This window comes from Ascidiella aspersa, chromosome 7 (genome assembly GCF_963924565.1).
Source record: "Ascidiella aspersa chromosome 7, kaAscAspe10.2, whole genome shotgun sequence".
Classification (NCBI taxonomy): Eukaryota; Metazoa; Chordata; class Ascidiacea; order Phlebobranchia; family Ascidiidae; genus Ascidiella; species Ascidiella aspersa.
Genome location: NC_139453.1, coordinates 5,705,915 through 5,726,347, shown reverse-complemented (window position 1 = coordinate 5,726,347; position 20,433 = coordinate 5,705,915). Strand labels below are relative to the sequence as shown.

The window sequence follows — 20,433 nt, the reverse complement described above, 5'->3', positions numbered from 1 at the left end:
ACAAAAGAAAAGGAAACAGGTGCCCCTTTTTCTCTCTTGTCTAAGTGGAGAGAAGCTGGGAGAGAGAAGGAGGGAGCAATGGGCCATTGTGATGTAACAGAGTGAGGTGGTGAGTGAAAAACAAGTCGATTCAAATCGAGTTGAAAGAAAACGTGGACTAAAGCAGCTTCACTCGCAAGTCTTTTGAATGCATCTGCTGGCAACTGATCAATTAAAAGCTAGTGATTTTGAATATTGCATCAGAGTATTGGTTTTCGCATGTCAATCTTTGTACTTACTGGACTGCATTAGTTTCTGCAGCTGTAAAACTGTGGTTCGTTTAACGCATGGTTGTTTAATTTTTTAAACATTCACATGTATGATTGTAGGGCGCATTCGTCAAACTGTTGCGGTATGCTCGTTTGTACTTGGGTTGTTTAAAGTAAGACGACGATTGAAGTGTTGTTTACATGCAAAAAATTAGATGGGTGCATTAACATTTATAAATTTGTGAGTGCACTAAATTCAGTTACCTAGATTTACAAGTCGTGGTTAACAGGATTGCATTCTCAAGGTCATAACTATGCTTTTGTAAGCTCACATTTGTGTTTCATTTTTGATTCAACACGTTGCACATATAATAAAGTGTTACAGCCGTAGTACGCATATAGCAAATTCTAGAGAAATAAAAAGCATGTATCTGAAACAATAGAAGTGTTCGTGCATTTTTTTCTTTTTCCAACTTCAGACTTCTTTTCCATAGGAAAAATTATTCCGTTTGCTATTTAATACTAAAAAAATGAGCGTGATTGTATATTGACTTTTATTGCGTCACAGAAGGCAATGGCCTATGAGCAAAGAGATTTAAACAGAGCTTTGATTGTAATAAGTGATTTTACTTTATTCGAAACCGGGCAAAGTTTTAAAATATATTTGTAAAAGCTTTGTATAAAGTAACCCTTTGCGAAATGCGTCATTTATTCTTTACCGTCCAACGTTTTTGGTAATGTTTTGTTATGTTTGCTTCGGGAAGTAATGAAATATTGATGATTTCGCTAGGCCAGCCTATCCACAAAGCTAAACGTCATTTGGAAGCCAATTATCTTTCCTGCCTTGGGAATATTTGGCCATCCTTTATTTCGTTTACCTATCAGTCGTAAAAAATCGATAATGTTCCCCTTTATTCTAAGTGATATTAATTGCACTGCTGTATAGTGGGAAATATCTTACAATTTTTTCCAAAAAGCCTAACAAAAAATAGTCGCTTTTTGTCTAACATAATAACGGTCCACGAAACACTATTTCCGAATGTGTTTGTTGTCCTGTAGTTGCTATGTTTTTCATTGAAAATTTCGTGTATATAAAAAGGTGAAACTAAACTAACCAGCCCTAGGTTTTAAACTAAAAGTGATGGTGAAACCATTTATTATATAGAAGTGAATGTGCAAATTTCCACACAAAACTGCAAAGTCTATGTGCTGTTGTTTTTAAAGTTCAGTTTAAAATTAACAGTTTTACATTTCAGTGGACTTCTTGCTTAAAAAATGTTGGCGATAGTTAACCCTTGAAAGAAGTGTGTCAATCACCCTTTTTTTTGAAAAAAGGCAAATTTTACTAATTTTTTTGTAATTCGCGTCGCGCTACAAAAAGGCTGAACTCCCAAAGAATGCTTAAAACCATTTGCTTGACGAAATCCAAGTAGCCTAGCCTCGCCCAGTTTTCTGCATCACGCCACCTTTAGCCATGCGTGAAGCGTAGAGCCAGTCTTCTACTACGAGGCTCTTTCCCGCCCGCAGATCAATTGATGGCAATCTACTCTCGTGGGACCTGCTGGCATTCAGCAGAAGCCCCCTGCGCTAATAGCAAGGCAGTTTGGTGCGACATCTATTCCCCGGTGCTCATTAAGGGCCTGGTATGCGTTTCCTATGCAAGTCGAGTTGGGCCTGCTACTGCAGATTTTTTTGACAGCTGAAAGGTTTGCGTTTCTGCGTCTGGCGAAGTGACAGGTCTACAGTATTGTCAGTTGTTTTGAGTTGAATTTACAAATGCTGTTCCATTGCTTCTATTCTTAAACATGCGAAGAGTTGAATTGTGAAATTATTTTGGGGGACACGTTTTGTTATTCCAGATGAACTTTAAATAATTTTATAATGACTTGTTTACAACACTGGAAAAAACAATACTTTTTTAATTGTTTGAACAAGGACGGATATGCAGAAACAAAAGGAATTTGACAAGTTTAGTTTACCAGTTGCAACTTGTAAGAGTTGCCTTTGCGTTGGTGCTGCACCTGTAATCGTTTCCGCTGCTAATATTGGTCTCTGTAGTTTAGAGTTTAGACAAGCAAATGCGACCAGTGTGAATAAGCAAGCAGGTGATTTTGGAAAGGTATAATGAATGTTAACAAAATAGTCGAAGTTATGTTGTTTGATGTACATGTTTATGCTATACAAATCCCACGCCACAAAATTGTATTTTCGTACGATATGTGAAAGTAAATTGTGGTAAACATGTGTTTAAAAAAATAAAATAAATAAAAAAAATTATTTCGCCGAAATGACAATGATGAGCAAACCTAACTAAAGACATCATTGCGCTTTTTGAAGTAAACGCGCGACAGACTATTGTGCCGCGGAACTTTATGCAATGCTGGAAAATAACTTATTTGTAATGCAGATAGTCATGTAAAGCGTAAACAAACATTACTATCTAAAAAATGACAATAACATGTTGTTTACCGATTGGTCTGCCGCCCAATAAGGGCGATTGCAAAGTTATGACGTTATTGTTTTGTAAAAGCAAGCTAAAATAGTTTCACTGTCCTAAACAGGAGACCCACATGATTGGTGCAGTCATCTTACTGAATTTAGAGATGCGCTTTGAAAAATGCGTATGTAAAGTGGCTTGCAGTAGTAAAAAATAAAATTAATCTTTACTATACCAGAGTACAAAAACGCAATTAATCCCTAGACCAGTGGTTCTCAACCGCCGGTGCCGGTCCGCGTCAACTTTCCTGCCGGTCCGCTAAATATATTACAATCTTAAATCTCAAGGACAAAATGCATGATGCTGAAGGCTTGTCCATCAAATTTAGAACTTCGCCAGCTTCGTAATTTGCAATATTGTGACGTAACATAGAGTTAATGGTCTACTTTGCACTTTATCGCAAGACACAATGCAAGTGTTGTGTCCAACTGTTTAAAAGTAGGCTACAGATCGTTAAGTCTTAAATTTTAGGACCAGTTGTATGTGAAAAACTTTAATAGAACCACGTATAACACGTATGATATCAAAGAGACAGCAGCAAATTGCTCATTGAATTTAAGTTTCCATTCTTTGCTTTTAAGTTGCATACTTTTGTCATATTTGCATTTTGGGTTGATTTTGATCTTTGAAGGTCCACTGGTCCGCAACATTTGTTTTGAAATTTTACCGGTCCGTAAGATAAAAAAGGTTGAACCACTGCCCTAGACGATAACTAACCAACGTGATTGAATGATTGTTCAAGAATGATTTTATTTGCTTTTTTGGCGCTGGTTTGTAATCTTTTCACTTTTTTACTAAGGTGCAGTAATGAACTAGCCATCTAAAATTGTTGAATCAGTCCAAATTATTTGAGTTGGGTGAGTCGCGTATTATTATTATTATGTTTATTATTTTTAAAGACTCGTTTTGTTACTGTAAAAATAGTGGCAGGATTCTTAGACCAGCGCCGTTCTTTTTATTTGATACCAGCGGTTAAAAACGGTTTAACAAAAAGAATACCAATCGCTTTGCAACAGTTTATCCTCCAGTGACGTAACTTCACATGTGCATGTGATGTTCGTGATGCTGCTTCCGGCATATTTTATAACCAGTTCACCTCGATCGCTGTAGTAGCCTTACGTCATCGGTTTTGTGCGTGAAAACATGTCACTGGCGTTTGGGAAACATCTGTAGCTGGCATGCGGGTTTGCATTGATTCAATGCAAGGGTTGGAGCGGGTTTAAATTATTCTGCGTGACCTGATGCCAGTTCCTTTTGGCGTTAAAGGATTCTAAGCCATGAGAGTGGAAACACAAGTTGGATAGAACGGCCAAACTTGGTTGTGTCTGTCAACAACGGTTCATTAAGTGTTATTTCGGAATACATTTGGTCAACATTGGGCTCTACAGAAATGATAAACTATATGTAAATATATTCAATGGTGTGTAATGGAAGCGATCGTGAGACTTTAGGGATTAAAACCGAAATGAGAAATATTACAAATAAAAGTGCTATTTCAATTGTGTTTTCTTATTTCAAAGTTTCAATTGTGTTTCTTATGCACAAAAAAGTACAATCGGGTTTTCATTTTGTTAATGAATTTTATATGCTGTTTATTTTTATGTATTTTTAGTATTGTTATGCGACGGTAGTCATACTACGAGAATAATTCTATTGTCTTCCGAACATGGTCGTCACGATTTCAATCGTTTCACCACGTGAGCGTAAATCACTGAACGTAGGCGAATACGTCACACACTTTAGATAAAAGCTCCTTATTTAGGCCAGTCGACCGTGGAGCGTGAAGTCAAGCAGCGTTGCGCCTGTGGCATGTGACACCATTGGCTGTGTAACATCAACTGGAATTTTCGTTTTAAAACAGCGGGATACTGATTGACGCACTCAATAGAACACGATAGAATCGGGAAAATTTTGTCAGAGGCGTTTTTTTGCCTTATTTAGTGAGGACGCATGTTTATAAACAAAGCCTCTCAAGTCGAAACGAATTATGTTCCTTTTTTCTTTTTGAAGTTTAAAATAACCACATACTTAATATACTGGGTAAATACTTAATATACTGGGTAGTTAAGTGTTTCGTGTAGTGATAGAACATAATAGTATCTTTAACGTTGTTTGTTTAGCTATAGAAAAGGTATTTAGCCGGGGTGAAAATGTACTGCCTATCAGGTTAATGTAATTTGAAACTAAAAGGCCCATGCGCCATTTACAGCAAGATCATTTAGCGTTATTAGTTTAGCTAAAGACTATAGAAAAAGTATTTATCCGGGGTGAAAATGTATGTAAAACGGGGTGAAATGTACATCAAACGATGCGATAGTCTTAATGTAATTTGAATCTGAAAGACTAATGCGCCATTAACAACAGAATCAAAGCTGCTGCGAAAATTTTGCGACAAACGTGACAAATGTTTTCATTTGGAAAAGGCACTTTAAGATGACGTTGTGGATGAATCTCAGTAGATATTCAGCGTCACAACTGATTTCTAACAACTTATGAACCCACTTGACCTAACCGAGGTGTCGCCAAGCATTATCTTCACTTTCAAAAGCCCAGCAGAGTCCTGTAAAGGCGCCAACTTGGCTGAATGTTGCTGCCTTTCTCATGGGTGCTTTAGGAGTGTGATTAAATCAGCAAGTAGGCTGCTAAAATTCCTAGCGCACTGGTTTTGCTGCTTTTACCCAAAGTTAAACTCGTGTTGCCTTTGGGAATTTCAGCTTCTTTTCTTACCAGGAAAAAACTAAATACGTCCGATATTTAAGTGGTTAGAATTACCGTGACTTTATGTGTACTAGTTCTCCTGCTTTTTTTTAATGTGCTGTACAGTTGAAAAATCCATTTCTTGCAATCTGTTCAACTGCTGTTCTAGTTGGGAGTGTTGCCGAAATGCTGTGCAGACCAGCATGGTTTGCAAAGATATGCTGTACAACTGGCTGGTGATGTTTTTGGATTTGTTGTGCATTCCGTATTTGTTCCCAATTGTTTTCAAAATCTACTAGACATTTGGAGATTTCTTTAAGATTTGCCGTGCTGGTGGAGTTAGTTTTGGTATGAAGTGACTGTGAAGCCGAAGCTTGTTTTAAAAGATTGACGTCTACTCGTAACGAGCGTTTCACATATCTTTTGAGGCGAGTGAAACGCATTTCAAAGCGTTCGCAAACGCACTGTGGAAAATCGTAGGAGCTAAAAAGAGATGTACTAGAGCAGAGAAAGAGAGCTTAATGTCACGCCCCGGGGCCTTTCATAATAAGCAGCGTTGAAGGTCTGCTGTGCTTGTACGAGGCCAATTGTGAAGCTCTTGCTTTTAAGGGCTTTGAAAGCAACGGGGCGAACGGATTAAAGAGGTTTTTACAACTTTCGAGCAGGCTTTGGTTTGCAGCCCAGTCTTCTTACCAGCAGCAGCAGTAGTACTATGCGGTAAACTTGCGGTCACTGGAGAACTACGCCAATTCTGCTGCATTTTTGCTTCTACAAAACCTAGTCAATGTCTAGCTTTTGTGTTTAGCGTAAAGTTATTTTGCTGCTACTAAACAATGGCGTTAAATTTGCTTCTTGGATGGAAACCAAAGTAAACATGCTAAAGTAGTAAACAAGTGTAATCAAATAGTAGATAGGTGTGAGTAGTTGATGAACAAATATTTGTCGAGTGTCTGTAAAACGTTCTTCTCATACTTAACATTCAGATTTGAAGAATAGAACGGTAGGCTTGTGAAAGATTTATTCTCGATTAAGCAACAACGAGGGATTAAAACTGTTTGCATTTTGCATGTTTGTACAAATTGTGTGATAAACCTTTTTTGATAATTTTGAGAGAGACGTTTTTCTGTAGAAACCTAATTAGATTCCTTATCGCTAATCAAAAATACACCTATTACTGTTTATGATTGAAAAGGAAGAAAGGGGTAATACTAATTAACGTAATGATGAATGGTCGGAATGCTCACTAATTCAAGTGTTACCCCGTTAAAACAATTATTAAACCAACGCACAATATTTGGGTTAGGGTGGGGGTTAGCGTTTGGGTGAAGGTGGGTCAAGTGTTATTATATTTAATAATAATACTGTGAGCGTTTCGACCATTCCGACCATTCATCATTCCGTAAATTAGTGTTACCCGAAAAAAGGCTTTGTTTAGGCGGCCAACCCACACTGATATTTTTAGATCATTATCTCATTGTGAGTGCTACGGACGGCTTCACTTTAATTTATTTCAGGGTTATGTGTTGTGAGGCGCCCATTGGCCTAGTCATAATTCAAGTGAGTACCTTTATGCCGAGTTACATAGACACTTGAAAAATACAGCCTGTTCCGTTTAAAACCGTGTTACTTTCAAAGCTCCAAAATAGATTTTAAAAGCTTATCAGGTTGTATTTGTTGTTGTGTTCTAGAAATCAATGAAGGCCGTATAAGCATGGTTATAAGGAGTTTTGCGATAAACGGCTAATTTAACCGGCTGTTTTGTCTTTAGCAACGCCCGACTTCAAAATTCTGCAATGGCCACTACATAATTGGGATCAAGTGGTACTTGTTTGCCTGTGATTGTCGATGACGTGGTATTTTACACCCATGAACGAGCTCATGCTTTCAGTTCATCAATAAGCTGCGGTTTAGGCGGGATTCCATGTTACGGCGATGCATTACTACAGACCAGACCTTCTAGGATTAATAAAAATACCATTTTTTCAGTCTTATTACTGATTTTACATCAGTGCGGACTTGGGTTGTGGATTTTATTTTAACAATATAGTATGTAGTCAGTTTGATGGAATGCGATCTTTTAAAAAGTTTGTTTTCATTTAACGATATTGCTCATTTTTCTGTAATAACGCTCTTCTTCTTTCGTGTGTCAAACACGGAGCTCTGTTGACGAGAGCCATTCCAGAGTGTCATTGTCGAGGTCTCTGAGGCCTCGTTCCCCATGGGGTGGGCGGTGGGTGGTACATTCCTCCACGATGTGGTCCGCAGTTTGGTGTTGGGCGCCACATATGCAAGTCGGATTGACGGTCAAGCCCCACTTCAGCATCGACGCTCCGAAACAGCCGACTCCAGTGCGGAGGCGGTTAAGATTAACCCACTGTCGCCGTGGAAGGTCCAGGCCTGTTACTTCATAAGGGCTGTCTATGTAGCGATGTAATCTTTTTTGTGGTGCTGCTGACCACCTCTCCGTCCACCGGTTCTTGTAATAACGTTATATTCGCGTTGCAGCAGCCACATTACCGATAGTATGCGGCCCGCGACAAAGTAGTGTATGCTGTTGCGGCATTCACCTAATTGACAAGGCCTCTGCAGTAGAATCACGTGTTACACTGATTATTCTTTATCTATAGCTAAAAGTCCCCGTTTTATCTACACTAAAGCTTTAATCTGCATACAGCCATACTTGATTTCTAAAAGCATTGAAGATACATTTAATCACCCTAAATATAATTTGATCGTCGGCAAATGTCAGCGTAAATATAAACAACTAAAACAGGTTTAACTCGATTTTTTTCAAAAAACCAGCGATTCTCGGGTGCTATGCATAATGCTTTACAAAGAATTTTAATTCGCTTGTTAAATCGTGTACCATTTTGATAGTCACGCTTCAATGGCCTTTATTTCGTTACTGGCTTTATGTGCTTCAACTTCTTAGCCGCCTAGTATACCAAGAACAACCCACATAACTAAGAATTACTATTATATTCCTAACAATAGTGCTCACACAAGTCTTCAGTGTTCCTATTATTTAAGTGGTCCACATAAACCTTTTAATTTGTTTGTGTTCTATCGTGTAACGTTTTGCTAGTAACACTTGACTGGCCTTGCGTTCGTAAAGGTTTTTGTTATGACAGCAATAGGAGCCGTTTTTTTGTCTAAACGTTATTTTCAACATGGCGAACACGACAGTCGAGACCCAACTGAAATGTTTGCGCCTAAAATACAATAGCGATATATGTTCCGGTAAGAATTTTTTTCATCGATTTGGTAAAAATTATGTTACTTTATCCCCTGAAATAGCACCACCTCGATTGGACAACTATTATTTCCTTAACCTTGTTTTTTTACTATTCCTGTTCCATTTCTATTGGATATGTTAAAAGTGAACTTCGGTTGTGAACAGTAGTCAAAGTGACGCTAATTTGGCCTTTAAACATAAGGTTTAAAGGGTATTACGCTCTATATGCATATAAGGCGCAAAGGCAAAGCACCTTTATGTGTTAATTGCCCAAGGTAACATCAATCATCGATTTTTAAATGCCCTGACGCATTTTCTCGTGGGTATGACGCGTTCACTTATATTCGCCAAAAAAAAACTTTCCGTTCTCTTAACTTCGTGGCGCAACGGAGGCACGCCTGGCACGTTTTTACGAAAATAACTCGGCCTACGTTCAACCCAAGCGTCTTCGACGTAAGCTGTTTCCTATTTTGAGGTAAACTTTTACCGAAAATTAGTTTACATAGCTACTAGGACCAGGTAACTTATTATTTCAAGAAAAATTTCTAGTCTTTGCGAACGTTGTCAACCCAGTGTTAAGCAATTGACTCTTTATTAGTCTATGCCAAATTTGAAATACGCTATAGGCCATTTTAATGTTGTGTTTTGCTATTTACAACAGTTATATGCATCACAACCATTCCTATTTTATGTTCACCGATTTACTGCAAAGTAGTAAAATGACATTCGATAGGATAGTGATTCAGAAGAGTAGCTTGATTCTTTACAGCTTTCGAACAAACATATTGTCTGTCGACAACAGGCACCACTATGACGTCACAATCTTTATTACAGCTGTCTAACAATCGCGCCTCTTTTCATAGTCACTGTCACGTGACAATTGACTTTGAAGTGCTAAAAAACTTGGTCGGAGAAAGCCTGCTGTACAATTGTGATGAGAGCCGTGTACATGCAACGTGATAATGATGTGGGGGTTCTGTTATCTCGCCTTTGTAAACTGTGTGCTAATCTTGCGTGTGTTTTCCAAGTGCGCTGACGTTGAATGTGGCGCCTGTTTTATTTTAGCTTTTGGTGATTTTCCCACTGCCTTGAGTAGCGAATGTATAATATCTAAGCGTGATATTCTCCATAACCAGTTTTAGGGAGAAATGGTTTTCTATTTCTAATGATCAGCGTTAAGACCTTCTTTGTTACGCCTAGGCAGAAATTCGCTCTAAGCTTTTTTGTTTAATATCACCGGCAGACGTGTTGACAGTCATGTAAACCAGATGTACTCCTAAACAGTCTTCTAGAATCTTACCACGTTTTCGTCCGGAGGTTTATATGCTAACATTATTCGGGTTAGGTTGAGAGTTAGCGTTGAGGTTCGTGGGTCAAGTATTACTAATGTTATATTAAATCTTAGACATTTCTGCCTCTCTTGTAATTTTAACTGACAGCTTGTTTCGTACTGTTTAAATAATAGTACGAGGATTCTAGACCAGCACCCAGTCGTGATATGTTTAAAATAATGTTTTTTACCGTTTTTATTTCAAAGCTGAGCAATTTGCATTTTCAATTTCGTTTGGTATAATTTAGCGAAATGCTATCAAAGGCAATAGTACGCTTGCAGTATGACGGTCGTTAGCTTGTTATTTGTTTTACGACGCTATTTACCAGTAGCTTGTGCTGCTTGAAAAAATAGTGCTATCCGATTGCCAAGTGCTATGTGAAGAGTGGCATCCTGTTTGTAGGGGTTGTCCAACGATTAAGGCTAAAAGGTTAGGTGCGTGCAACTACATCCTGTATTGCTGGTGAATGACTGAAGCTTTACATTATAAGCAACACTTAGCTTTAGGATGCCGTTTGCCTTCAAGGCTTTACTCGTTTAGAACAGTTTTTGTAGAGTGTATTGTATATTTGTGTGGTAAAACCTTAGAATGGTTTTCAACCTAGCCTTTTCAGGTGTACACCGACTTCAGCAATGTTCGGAAGAAGCTTTACCTTTAGTATAAAAATAGGCGAATAAAATAGTAAAATTGATTTGATTCTTGTAATTTGTGGCGTAAAACGCCATTCAGAATAGTTTAAACCGGTTCTTCTAAGTTATATGTCGACTTACTTACAAAATGTGCGATAAAAATCTCATATTGTATTAAAGCACTGACAATGTTTCTTCGCTACACGATTTTTCGTTACAAGACATAAACAACGCAAACGTAATGCAGCAATGGGGAACCTCAACACTATAGCTTAACGATTTTGTATGGCGCTTGGATGCTTACCCGTAAAACGGTAAAAGGGTCGTAAAGTCTTGTGTAAATTCAATTACGATTTGGAAGCTTTCTCCCCTCAGAAGGCACAATGCATTGGGTGCGACCGTCAAATAAAAGACAGCCTTGTCTTGCTGCTTACGTGTGTTGTGTGTTCCTACTCCAGCCCCTTGAAAAGACCCTAACAATACCGCTTTATTTGCTCTTGCCAGACTTTACTATTGAATTGAATTTTTTCATAAAACCTGTGTGAACACAACGAACAAAATGGAAGGTGGACTATCCTGCTGCAAGTATCTCATGTTCTTTTTCAACCTGCTCATTTTCGTAAGTACACCTGACAGCGTATGGGTAACCGTTTCGTTAAATGTATATCCTGATAATGAATTGCGAAGCCAAAAAGGTCGAGTAGACGAAAACATCTTGATTAAGACGTTTCGATACGAATTCTTAACGTCTCGGTCACATCAAGTGAAGATGATACAAGTTCGTATCGAAACGTCTTATTCAAGTTGATGTCGATTTACTCGACCCTTTTGGCTTCATAATTCATTATTAAGATACATTACAGATCCGTGCATAGTGTACCCATATATATCCTGTCTCCTAATTTACTATTTTGTTTATCTGTCCCCCCTTATTTTATCTATTTCCCGAAATATTTATTATTTTCCTTTAAACGTACATCTCTTCTGTGATTTGTGCAGATTGTAATGGTATTGATTTCCCAAATCAATAATTTGCCTACGAGGGTTGCAATAACCTAAAAAGCCAATGTGTTTGTTTTCGTAGTGGCAGTGCTATATTACCGAAGCAAACAAACTTCTTAGCGATTTGGATAAGGGTAAACTTATAAAGCCTACGACCACACACGTTAAAGTAGCACATTTCGTTTTGAAGTGGCCTGTTTTTGCGAGTGTTAAGAAAAAACTAAATTTCTCCCCAAAATGCAGCATTGGTTTAATTCCTTGTCGCTGTTTTTTAAAAAGTGTGCAAGTTATAAATATTCTGGGTTATTGGTGAAAGGCGTGCAATTTCTGAATAGTCCTTACCTGTGTAAATGTATTTAATTCTATAATGTCCGAACGGTCATGTACAGGACAGCGAATCAGTAATTAAGACATTATTATTGCAATTTGTTTTACGAGGATACGTAACTGACTTTTTGTCCATACTTATTATACGTTTTACAACTACACGGGTCATTATGACGTAGATAATGCATTTGTTTTACGAGAACGTGGAAACAATTTCAACTATTTAAAAGTTAATTTAATATTTATGTTCCTCGTGCTACAACGTTCGGTAATTGTGATACATTTAGACGTGGGTAAAATAGAACCACACAAAGTGTTAAGAATAATACATTATAGTTGGTACATGGTTTTTAGAAAGGCTTTTCACTTCATTAATGCTCTACGTTTATTATGTCGTCAATAATGGTCGGAAACAATGCGACTGACGTCAGTTTGCACTAACAATGGGCTGTTATGACGTCGATAATAATGCTTGTTGTTCTACAAGAACGAACGCTCACAATGCCTCACACTTTCATAATATGGTCTTCGCATGTCTTACGTTTATAGTTTATGCATTTTCACGGGAGCTAATCAAATAACAACCAACAACGCCAAATTAGGTTTGACAAAATGGTAATTTCACAAGACTTAACAAAACACATTTTTTTCAGTTGGGCGGCGCCGCTCTACTGGGAGTTGGCATCTGGGTTACAGTTGGTGCTGACTCTTTCAAGCAGCTGATCAGCAGCGACCCGTCCATATTCAATGCAGTTTACCTTATCATTGCTGTCGGATGCTTTCTGCTCATCGTCGGATTCCTGGGATGCTGCGGAGCCATCAAAGAGAGCCGCTGCATGCTGGCCACTGTAAGTGCTAAAAAGCATTTTAGGGCGCTTTTTACGACTTTTTTGTTACTAAAAGTGGCGGCAATATCAAAGCCCATATAGAAGTGGGTAACGCATTTTGTACGTTTCTTCATTTTTAACTTTTGATTTAATTTGCTTCGATATGAACATTGATTTCTACTACGTTTCATTAAAACCTTCCACTATTAAGCTCCAAAGTGTTTTGTTGTTGTATTGTTATTTCAATCAAGTTGTTCTGAAAACAACATGCACCTTAAACTGCTTCTAATTACGTCTACACACATTTGGGCCGCGGCCCACAGTTTGCTGACCACTGGCGTAGGCCAAAGACTGGTCATTTAACAATTGTTTTACTTAAACCCCTAAAACAGCCCACTACGTCAATGGGGCAACTAGCAGTTCCTTAACATTGCTGTTTTTTACTATTCCTGTTTTCTATTGGATATGTAAATAGTAAACTTTTAGGCAGGATTCAGTGACCCTGATTTTGGATATTGAGCTATACTAAATTGTCGATGTGCGTAATCCAAAGACTGGTTATTTAAAATCTGTTTATTTTAAACTCAAAAAAAAAACTCACTACGTCGATGAAACAACTAGTAGTTTCCTAACTTTTTGTTTTTAAATAGTAAACTTCCGTGTAGGCAGTATTCAAAGTAACCCTGATTTTGGTATTAAGCTATATCCCGAATTGTCGATTTGTGAGACTAGTTGTTCTGGAAATTTTACCGATCGCCAATTTTTCCCTCTTTTCTCCAGTTCTTTGCTCTTGTTCTTGTCATCTTCCTTCTGGAGATTGTCGGAGCGATCCTGGCCTTCATCTACTACCCGAACGCAAAGGATCTATTCCAGAAGTCAATGGCCGAGTATGGGACAGACACTGAAGTCGGAAAAACAGTGACCGCCGCCTGGGACGAGATTCAGACTGGGGTGAGTAAGCGTACTACGAGTTGCGAGTGTTGGTAAACGAGAATTAAGTAGCTACGGGAGTGCCGAGTGGCTAAGGATATTACCGAGTTGCTATATTGTCATGGATTCCAAGTAACAAATAATGTGCGTTTAAAAGAGATGTAAGGGCTGGGTGGGGAGTATTTTGAGCAACGAGCTGCTAGTGACTGTATTTATAGTATGTAGCATTTCGTGTAACATAGTAACGAGCGTTTAAAATACTGAATAGTGATCGTTTTAAATACCAAGTAACAAACCTTTTGGAGGGTAACTTTTATTTTGAGTGCCTATAGCAGTGGTTCCCAACTTTTTTGGCTCGCGGCACACTAAAAATTTTTAATTATTTCGCGGCACACTTTTAACAGAACAACAATAGAGTAATTTTACAATCGCCCTTTTGTACAAAACCTACAATAAGAGTTTTTACAAAACCTACAATAAGTGTTTCGAATCTTAAACTTTTGAAACGAAACAAAAGGCTGCCAAACATAAAATCCCATATGCTAAACGGTACACACGTTCCCCCACAAGTCTACAAAATCCTCAGACTTTTCTTTCTTTTTACATCTTCCAGTTCCAATGCTGCGGAATGAACGGACCCAATGACTGGGTCCTCCTTGGTAAGACTACAACATCATGTGGGCTTCATTTGACCGGATGCGAGAGTGTGATGAAGAACTACTTCTGGGTACTTGGAGGAATAGCTATCGCTGTTCTGTTTGTCGAGGTGAGTAGTTGATTAACTTTTGTGTTGTTTGATTACTTTGAGTCTACTATTTTACCTTTAAAAGGTTATCTCTTGCGCATTGTTTTTAAGCCAGTCAATGTAGAATGCGTGGGTCATTTACAAAAATAAGTCATAACCGCGTTTACTATGTTAAACTGTGAACAAAATCTTGTAGGTAGTGGAAATTTTAATAATTTTTTCCTGTGAAAAGCGACTTTATAAAGGAGCTTAAATTGACGAAAACTTTTATTTTCCATTTTTTGTTTCACTGCAGGATTATTATTAAATTCAAGCTAAGTTACTTCATTAAAATATAAATTCAAGACCTGGTACTTGGCATATTCATAAACTTTCCTGCAAATAAACTCAAATGGGCAAAAATAATGCAATCTAAGTGAAATGTTATCGCTATAAACTAACGTTAGGTAGGATGTCGTTCTGTCTTTGTTTAAATAAAGTTTACACATCAAAGACATTATATTGGACTACTAGCTTTTGTTTTAAAAATGGATTATAAAAAAATATGCCAATATGAGAAAGGGAAGTTGTTGCTTTATGAATCCAAATCAAAAAGTAATACGAATTGCTGATTTTAGGTACAACAGTGACACATTGAATCTTGTTTTTCTAGCTGATGGCCATGATCTTCGCTTGCTGTCTGTACAAGGGCGCCGGAAAGGAACGATACGCCTAAACTTGGCGAGATGCGCTCGAACAAACAGCACTGTACATAAAAAACTCAAAACTCGGCATGTGTGTTTTGCTTTCGTTTTCCTGGATTTGCGGCAATGTGAACATTTCAAAATCACACACAAGGAGTTCTTCTCAATTTTTTTTGCTGCGCATTTGAAGAGCTCTTCACAAAAGCGCAATCTACAAAAAAAAATTTCTTCGAATCTGTTCTGTTTTAGCCCACAGAAGCTTTTGAAAGATTGTCTCACTTTTTGATGTTTCTGTGGATTGGTTTCATTTTGAATCACTGATTTTCAGTGTGTTTGTTCACACTAAACCCTTTGTTTTTGATTTAGTCTCTCCCTATGAAACTTAAATAACTCGCGGTAGGTACGAAAGAAAATAATTCCACCTCAATGCTTAGAGATGATGAAACTTTTCCTACATTTATAAAAAATGGTTACTCACAATTAACTGTCTTGCGTTCTAAATGTTAAGTCGCAATATACTGTATAAATGTATATGCCAAAAATAACAGGAAAGTGGGAATATGGTATTCTGTTTGTGTTTATATATCCCCAAAGCCGCATTTCTAAAACCTACCATTAGTAGTCCAAAGCTGTCTGTCTATAGTGGACACTCTACTATGAGCCTAATAAACTGGTTATTTACAATTTAGCACAAAAGACGAAGGTCAGTCCTTTTAATTTACCTGTCACTTGAAAGCCACGAAAATGTACGCACTCTGACCCCTAAGTTTTTCTTTGCATTTTCACTCCTGCCCGATTTTGTGTATGTGTTTTTAACCACCTTTCATCATGTACACCCCGTAGTTTCTGATCTAATATAACATTCTCTCGTACTTTGACCGCCTTGGTCAGGTTTGCTGCTGGTTTGCTTTCTTCAGTCGCCGGTTTAGTTGTTTTTTGACCAGATAAGATTTAGAATGAATGTTACTTGCAGAAGAAATCGTTTAAAAAGCAATATTTTTTATATGATTTGGTCTTGGCTAATGGTTGTTCAGCGTGATCAAACAAATTCAGTTGAAAAGGTGCAATTTGCCTTTATTTTAGGTTTTAACAAAATTCTTTTGGGATAAATCCTACAGTCCACACGCAGCATGTGTAAGACGTTAGAATTAGGCATTACCGTAGTCCGTTTTCGGTTCAATTCGCAGTTCTAAAACAAGTTTATTTGGTAGCAGCAAGTCTTTTTAATGCATCGTATAAGTCCACAGACATACACCTACACAATGTACATCAACATTGCACCTATTCCTATATCTATATACATACACACCCACACGACAAAATAGCGTGTTGTTAAACCACTGCCTACATACTGTATACACCGCAAAATTGCAACACGTCACCCCTATCCACGACTAAGCAGGTCATGAAATTTTCATGACCTGTTTTTTTCCATCGCTTGGTTTCTTTCCTTCGGGCGAGCTCATGAAACTTTGATGCGGCTGCGAATAAAATATTTAGGAGGCACCCTATCAGGTCTTTGCACGTCTCGTGATTGAACTTAACACTACTTGTACCCCCCTAATGAATAAGCAAATGAAGTAATCGGTCATGGGTGGCTTACTTTTGCTGGCAAATGATTAGGTAACTACACAATACACATCCTTACTTCAAAACAGTGGCTTCCTGCATCACAAGCTAAAAGTTGAATGTATTGGTATCACAGGTTACACACAGCGCTAATAGAGTAAGCATAGAATCGACGCCACAAACTTAAAGGTTTGTTTTAAGTTTCTCACAAACTAAATTGAACCGGTTTTGTATGCGCGAAACCTTCATTCAACCTTTGCTCATTAAATGACTAAAAGTTACGAATTTAAAGTGTTTGAGCTAAACATTTTTTTAGTCAAATGAGCCACTCAAATTAGTAGTCCTCACATTTGAGTTGTCATCCATCTGGCTTTTTAAATAGAATCTGCAAGTCTTTGCTTTGACGTAATATCAATTATTGTGCATCTGTATTGACAGGAATGTCGATCGTTACTATTTAAGCAAAAGTAATTGTGCATCAACCAAGTAAAATCAATAAGGAGCATAATGGTTGGAGGTTGTAGTAAGACATAGAAAGAATATCAAAGCCCATACAGAAGTAGGTAGCATTTTGAACGCTTCGAGTATTTCTTTATTCATTTTCAACAGTATTGATTAAATTTGCATTCCCAGGGCCCTTTTTTCGATTGAACCAAAGCATAAGGATACTTCGACTAATTGCAAAGACAGCTATGACAAATCTAATTATACCTTGATATTTCCTAAATCAGCTCCAAGCCATAGACATCAAATTATAATGTTAAACTATTAAAACTTATAAACTCGTCACTTTATAAGCAATATATCTACTAAAAATACAAAAACGCAATACATAGCAAGCAAATTGTGCTACTTTCAAAAATTGAGTACAACCCCAATTGAAAAAAAAGAAGTAATGAGAACACTTTATATCTATATCAACCCAAGTTATTTTTTACATTTGACAACAAGACTTAAGTCAAGCCAATTAACTTGAAGACGGTAACTTAAGTTCACTTATTATTGTGGGCTATGTCCAGGGGACTCGGTTACAAGTAAGGAAGTCCTACACTTTTTCGATTCCGATGCAAGATATTATTGCAAAAAGCACGACTGTCCGTATAGAACTATAGAATACATATACAACAACTATGCGGCTCATATGTCTATGAAAGAGGAGAAACGAAACCTAGTTCACAAGAGTAAATAACTGAAGAAAATCCTCTAGTTTAAACAGGATTTTACGCAAATCGGACATTCCAGAAAAGTGACAAGAAGATCCAGGTATTGCGTCGAAACTTGATTTTACGTTACAATGTTTGGGTACGTTTTTTTCGACAAATTTAAAAGAACATATTCGTTTCACTGGATCGACATGGCTAAAATGTATAAGTTAGGTTTGTATCGGCCCGGCACCGATATCACACTATTGGTATCGGACGAGTACATACACTTCCACTTGGCATTAGGTATCGGTTGAGATCCGATATTTTAAAGCATGTTTAATGATGTCAATATCCCACAGGCCGTATTTTGGCGACCTCTGTTTTAGTTATGTGCTCAACCGACTTGGTTGTCGTTGTATTTAATGATTAGTTGGTCTACCAGACCCCAAACAATCTGTAGGCTTCCTCGACGATAGACGAACTAGGTTTTGCGATGCAAGCTTGGATCATAATCTCGTGACTTACATTCGAGATAGTTCCAACGTTTTCTCCATTAAGTCGAATCCGTTTGTTCTCATTGGCTGATGTTGGGTTCTTGTCGTCTTTGCTATTAGATGAAGTGCGGTTGCCAGAATGCGGTATTACCCTGGATTGGTCGTCGGTTTTAGCAGTTGAGTTGACTGGATTATGAACATCCGATGTTACTTGGACTTGCTGTTTTGTCGATTTGCCGCCCGTATCCACGAACTGGTTGCTCTGCATATCTTGACTGAGATATCCAGCCAGTTCCGATTGGGACATTATCTTTCTTCTAGAAACAAATAGACATAAAATAAGAAAAGCAAACTGCCTTTCTAAAGTGAAAAATGCACACACATAAATGTGTTCAACAACTGTGATCATTGACGTATGGTTGATCTCGACTGGTCCCTCTATGAGCCTGTGTAGCTCAGTTGGTAGATCAACCGTCTCTGTATGTCCGGAGGTCGTGAGTTCGAACCTTATCACAGGTTAGTTTTACAAATAGGATGCAGCAGGCAACGGTGCAATGGTTGTTTCGTAACTTACTTCCCTTTGAGCCTGTGTAGCTCAGTTTATAGAGCGACGGCCCGGTATGGCCGGAGGTCGTGATTTCGAACCTCACTGCAGACTAGTTGTTTTTCAAACCTACCTTCCTCATATCATTGATCGACTGATTCGGGTAATCTGTTAGCTCAGTTGGTAAAGCGACGGTCCCGGTATAGCCGAGGTCATGAGTTCGAATCTCACTGAAGCCTGGTTTATTTCCTAGCCTGCCTTTATGACAGATAAGATGAGTCTGCGATGGCCTTTGATGTACTTTTCTAAAGTGTTAATAAACTTTAATTTTGATTACGGCCAGTAAAAAAAAACTGTACAGTACTTTCGGTTATTGAACTCCCGTTTTGTTGCTCTTGTTTTTCAAACAACTCCACAAGAAAAATAAAATTTATAAGTTAGCAACGTATCTAATATTTCCGATTCAAAATTAAACACAACAAATTTAAAAATTCGATGTTTAAAGTAAAAACTATACGCTGGTGTAAATGTGTTTAAGTGATTTTTAATCATGCATAATTCAAGAGATGGAGTGTTTGGGAAGCAATGCACCTCGTACTCATTACCAGTTTAATATAAAAAATCATTGAGTGCCTTAACGTTTAGCGAAGTCTACAAGTGCGATCAAGAGCCAATAATATAAAAAAAGACTTTCACTTTAACTTACGTAGTTGCCGACTGAAGATTCTTTCGTCGTCTTCGGGTCATTTTTACGTAAAAGTTGTGGCTTTTGGAATGTTGAAAATCCAAACTCAGATCAAACTAGCTTGTTGCATTTATAAAAAGCCTTTAAACAGTTGTATCTTGGTTATATTTCAATTTGACTGACACGATTTGTACATTAAAAAAACAAGATGTTGTGTTTCCATTACACAAATTGGGCTCTGACTTTTATCAAAAAAAGCAAAAGAAAAATAAAGTTACAATTAAAATTAAACGAAAATGGATTAAAGTTGTTTTTTAATTTTTTTTAACTCCAATCGCGAAAGATACTAGCTGGTGCATTTTTTTACCCTAGCGGCGGTCAGACATTATTTATTTTTACCACTGGTGGCAGTATTACAAACGATCTTTTTGACAGGATGTGTTGTTTGGGACTTTCCGGTAAGATAGCTAATGGATCGCTAAACAACTGGGTCGATTGTTTGAAAGGTATTATCCATTGCTTGGCTTTTTTTTATAAATGGCTGACAAGACCACTATTGTTAAAAGTCCATGGGCTTAGGGCAGCGTTTCTCAACCGGTGCGCCATGGAAGGCTGCCAGGTGCGCCGCGAGCAAAAGGAAAAAATAATGTAGGTGTTATTATGTAAAATATATATTTTTTCTTTCCTCTTAAGCTTAGCTCATAGATTCTACAAGCCTTTCAAGTAGAAAACGCAATAGGACCTACAGAGCAACAATATTTAAATCAGATAATTAATCTATTATAGGCTACCAATGTAGGCCTATTAAGACCACCGATATAATAACGCCAAATTCGCAGTAATAA

General features: G+C 37.7%; 2 protein-coding genes across 2 annotated transcripts; one reads left to right on the top strand and one right to left on the bottom strand.

Annotated features, from left to right (window-relative positions):
* The first annotated feature begins 11,101 nt into the window (after nt 1–11,101).
* On the top strand, nt 11,102–15,392 carry LOC146137404 (tetraspanin-18-like). Its single transcript, XM_083393226.1, has 5 exons — nt 11,102–11,256; nt 12,620–12,814; nt 13,574–13,744; nt 14,337–14,489; nt 15,121–15,392. The coding sequence occupies exons 1-5, from the start codon at nt 11,197–11,199 to the stop codon at nt 15,181–15,183; spliced, it is 642 nt and encodes a 213-aa protein (XP_083249352.1). The 5' UTR covers nt 11,102–11,196; the 3' UTR covers nt 15,184–15,392.
* Nucleotides 15,393–17,225: 1,833 nt separating this feature from the next.
* LOC146137403 (uncharacterized) lies at nt 17,226–19,729 on the bottom strand. Its single transcript, XM_083393227.1, has 2 exons — nt 19,610–19,729; nt 17,226–18,676 (listed from the first exon to the last, which is right to left on the bottom strand). The coding sequence occupies exons 1-2, from the start codon at nt 19,648–19,650 to the stop codon at nt 18,301–18,303; spliced, it is 417 nt and encodes a 138-aa protein (XP_083249353.1). The 5' UTR covers nt 19,651–19,729; the 3' UTR covers nt 17,226–18,300.
* Between the last annotated feature and the right edge of the window lie 704 nt (nt 19,730–20,433).